Raw genomic sequence first — 3,734 nt, forward strand, 5'->3', positions numbered from 1 at the left:
CCACCAGTGACATCAGTGACCTTGGTGACGTCGGTGACATCAGAGCTACTGGTGACATCAGCCACGTTGGTGACGTCGGTGACATCAGTGACATCATCGTTGCCACCAGTACCACCAGTACCACCAGTACCACCAGTACCACCAGTACCATGTTCCCCTGATGGAACCCAACACTTTCCCTCAACTCCAACTTTGGTGTCCACGACCTTTTGGAACTTACACCCAAAACAAACCATGTCCCAGTTCAGGTCCTTGTCCTGGTGCCACCAAAAAAACCTTCTCCTGTCACCAACCACCATCAGAAAACACCCCACCAGTTCCTCCCAGTACCACCAGTACCACCACCACCAGTACCACCACCACCACGGCGTCAACCGAAGAAGGTCGTGTGTTGTTGGACACTTGGTACGTCATCAAACCAGGTAACACCAAGGAGAAGGTGGCATTTTTTGTGGCACATCAATGTGGTGGTGGTGGTGGTGGCACCAGTGGTGGTGGTGGTGGTGGTGGCACCATCGGTGGTGGTCGTGTCACCACCATGAAGGTCAAAGGTCATTGGAGTAACGAGAGTTCTAAAGCCAAACGACGTCGCCGTTGTCATGACCCAACCAAGAGTAAAACCAACTCAACTGGTTGGGTCACCACCACCACCATGGGTGGTACCACCACCACCACCACCACCATGGTTGGTCAAGACATGGTTTGTCCCCATCCTGGTGGTGACATCATGGGTGAAACTCCTGATTTATTATCGGTGGCCGAGATGGTGGCTTTGGTTGAACGTAGGACGGCGTTGGCTTTACAGAACTTTCCTCCTCGAGCTTCTGGTGTCTCCAACTTCTTTGGAGAAGACACCAAACCACTCAACTTCACCGATTGTAACCGCGTGGCCGAAGCCGTCGCTCATTTCGAGTCGCGTCAACGAGAACATGGTGGTGGTGGAGTTGGACTTGGTGGAGTTGGACTTGGTCAACCCAATGGGTTGTGTCACTCAAGCACTGAACATGCCACCACCACCACAACCACCACAACCATGGTGTCACCATCATCATCATCATCATCATCAACTCCTGGTGAGGTTCGTATCGCGTTCCGTATCTCCAGCGGTCGCGACTCACGTGCCACCACCGTGGTTGAACCTGGTGCCGTTGGACATCATCCCAATTGTGTTTTGATGAGTTGTGGTGGTGGGACATCCAATGGTGGTGGGGGTGGTGGTGGTGGTGGTGGTGGTGGACGTTCCAAGGACAAGATCACTTGTGATCTCTACCAACTCATCAGCCCATCCCGCGACGCGTTACCCAACAACGTTGAGTTCCTCTTGGCCAACGCTTCACCTAAAGAAGATGGTGATGGTGGTGACGTGGATATGGGATCTACTGAAGGTTTGGTTAACACCATCAAAGCTGAGATGATTGAAGGAAGCAGTGATGGGACATTGACCACCACCACCACCACCACGACAACCACCACCACAACAAGAGATTGCTCCTCTGGTTTCCACGTGGACGTGGTGGTGACGGGGGTGGTGGATCAATGTGTTTTCTTCGGTAAAGACAGCACCAAGAAGATGAAAGAAGAAACCATCAACCTACCACCAACCACACAAGAAGATCCACCACCAGGACAACTTTTTCTTCTCCCTATCGTTGAGGAAACACCAAGAATGGAGGAGACAGAGAAGGTTGAAGAACGTTCCACCATCCCTGACCCTTCTCTATGTCGTTTGTACCGTCACGTCTCCCACGATTTCTTGGAGATCAGGTTTAAGATCCAACGCTTGTTAGAACCAAGACAATACATGTTCCTCCTCCCAGAACATCTCATGGTGAAGATCTTCAGCTACTTACCCACCCAAACTTTAGCAGCTTTGAAATGTTCTTGTCATTATTTCAAATCCATCATCGAAACTTTTGGGGTTCAAGCCACCGATTCCAGGTGGAACCGGGACCCTCTTTATCGTGACGACCCTTGTAAACAATGTAAGAAACATTATGAGAAAGGAGATGTCTCCTTGTGTAGGTGGCATCCCAAACCTTACCACCATGACCTACCTTATGGGAGATCTTACTGGATGTGTTGTAGAAGACCTGATAAAGAAGCTCCTGGTTGTAAGGTGGGTTTACATGATAATAATTGGGTTCATCCGGCCAATCGACGGGAGGATGGAAGGTGAAGGAGATCTCAAAGTCAACTAGGAAGTTGTCATCATCAGCAGAAGGTGGTGATGGATCTTAGGAGACCCCCAAAACCCAACCAGGAACTCATCAAATGATGATGGAAGGTGAAGGAGATCTCAAAAAGCCAACCAGGAACTCATCATCATCATCAAATGATGGTGGAGGGATCTTGGGAGACCTCAAAAACCAACCAGGAACTCATCATCATCATCAAATAATGGTGGAGGGATCTTGGGAGACCTCAAAAACCAACCAGGAACTCATCATCATCATCAAATGATGGTGGAGGGATCTTGGGAGACCCCCAAAAACGAACCAGGAACTCATCATCATCATCAAATAATGGTGGAGGGATCTTGGGAGACCTCAAAAACCAACCAGGAACTCATCATCATCAGCAGAAGGTGGTGATGGGTCTTGGGAGACCCCCAAAAACCAACCAGGAACTCATCAGGGGATGATGGAAGGTGAAGGAGATCTCAAAGCCAACTAGGAGCTCATCATCATCATCATCATCAGGTGGTGGATGGATCTTAGGATACCCCAAAACCCAACCAGGAACTCATCATCATCATCAGGTGATGATGGAAGGTGAAGGAGATCTCAAAGCCAACCAGGAACTCATCATCATCATCAGAAGGTGGTGATGGATCTTGGGAGACCCCCAAAAACCAACCAGGAACTCATCATCATCATCATCATCATGGATGGACCTTGGAGAGATGGTGGTGATGGATCTTAGGAGACCCCAAAACCCAACCAGGAACTCATCATCATCATCAAATGATGGTGGAGGGATCTTGGGAGACCTCAAAACCCAACCAGGAACTCATCAGGTGATGATGGATGGATCTTAGGAGACCCCAAACCCAACCAGGAACTCATCATCATCATCAGAAGGTGATGGATGGATCTTAGGAGACCCCAAAACCCAACCAGGAACTCATCAGGTGATGAAGGATGGATCTTAGGAGACCCAAAATCCAACCAGAAACTCATCATCATCATCATCATCATGGATGGACCTTGGAGAGATGGTGGTGATGGATCTTAGGAGACCCCAAAACCCAACCAGGAACTCATCATCATCATCAAATGATGATGGAAGGTGAAGAAGATCTTCAAAAAGCCAACCAGGAACTCATCATCATCATCAGAAGGTGATGGATGGATCTTAGGAGACCCCCAAAACCCACCCAAACTCATCATCATCATCATGGATGGACCTTGGAGAGATGGTGGTGATGGACCTTGGGGACATGGAGTTGGGGAGGGGTGAAGGGGACCTTGGTTGGTTGGAGAAGATGGAACTAAAGAGAAATGAATCGTGGTGAGAAGTTGAAGGAGAGAAAAGAAGTTGGAGGGGGGGTGGTGGCCTCATGGAGGGTGGTGGCATCTTGGAGGGTGACATCCCCATCTGGGGTGGTGGCACAATGGAAGGTGATGGCACCATGGAGGTTCATGACCATGTGGAGGGTGGTGGCCCCATGGTGATGACCTCAAGTGGTTTGGTGGCACCATGGGGGGGTGGTGGCACCATGGAGGGTGATGACC

The 3,734-nt window shown here is 49.7% G+C and overlaps 1 protein-coding gene across 1 annotated transcript; it reads left to right on the top strand.

Moving 5' to 3' along the window:
• Positions 1-327: 327 nt before the first annotated feature.
• FBXO46 (F-box protein 46) lies at positions 328-2,176 on the top strand (the record flags this gene model as incomplete). The annotated part of the gene is made up of 2 exons (XM_029087056.1): positions 328-614; positions 696-2,176. Coding segments are annotated over 2 exons (1,768 nt in total), but the record flags the coding sequence as incomplete, so codon positions are not given.
• Between the last annotated feature and the right edge of the window lie 1,558 nt (positions 2,177-3,734).

This window comes from Antrostomus carolinensis, unplaced genomic scaffold (genome assembly GCF_000700745.2).
Source record: "Antrostomus carolinensis isolate BGI_N321 unplaced genomic scaffold, ASM70074v2 scaffold18309, whole genome shotgun sequence".
Classification (NCBI taxonomy): domain Eukaryota; kingdom Metazoa; phylum Chordata; class Aves; order Caprimulgiformes; family Caprimulgidae; genus Antrostomus; species Antrostomus carolinensis.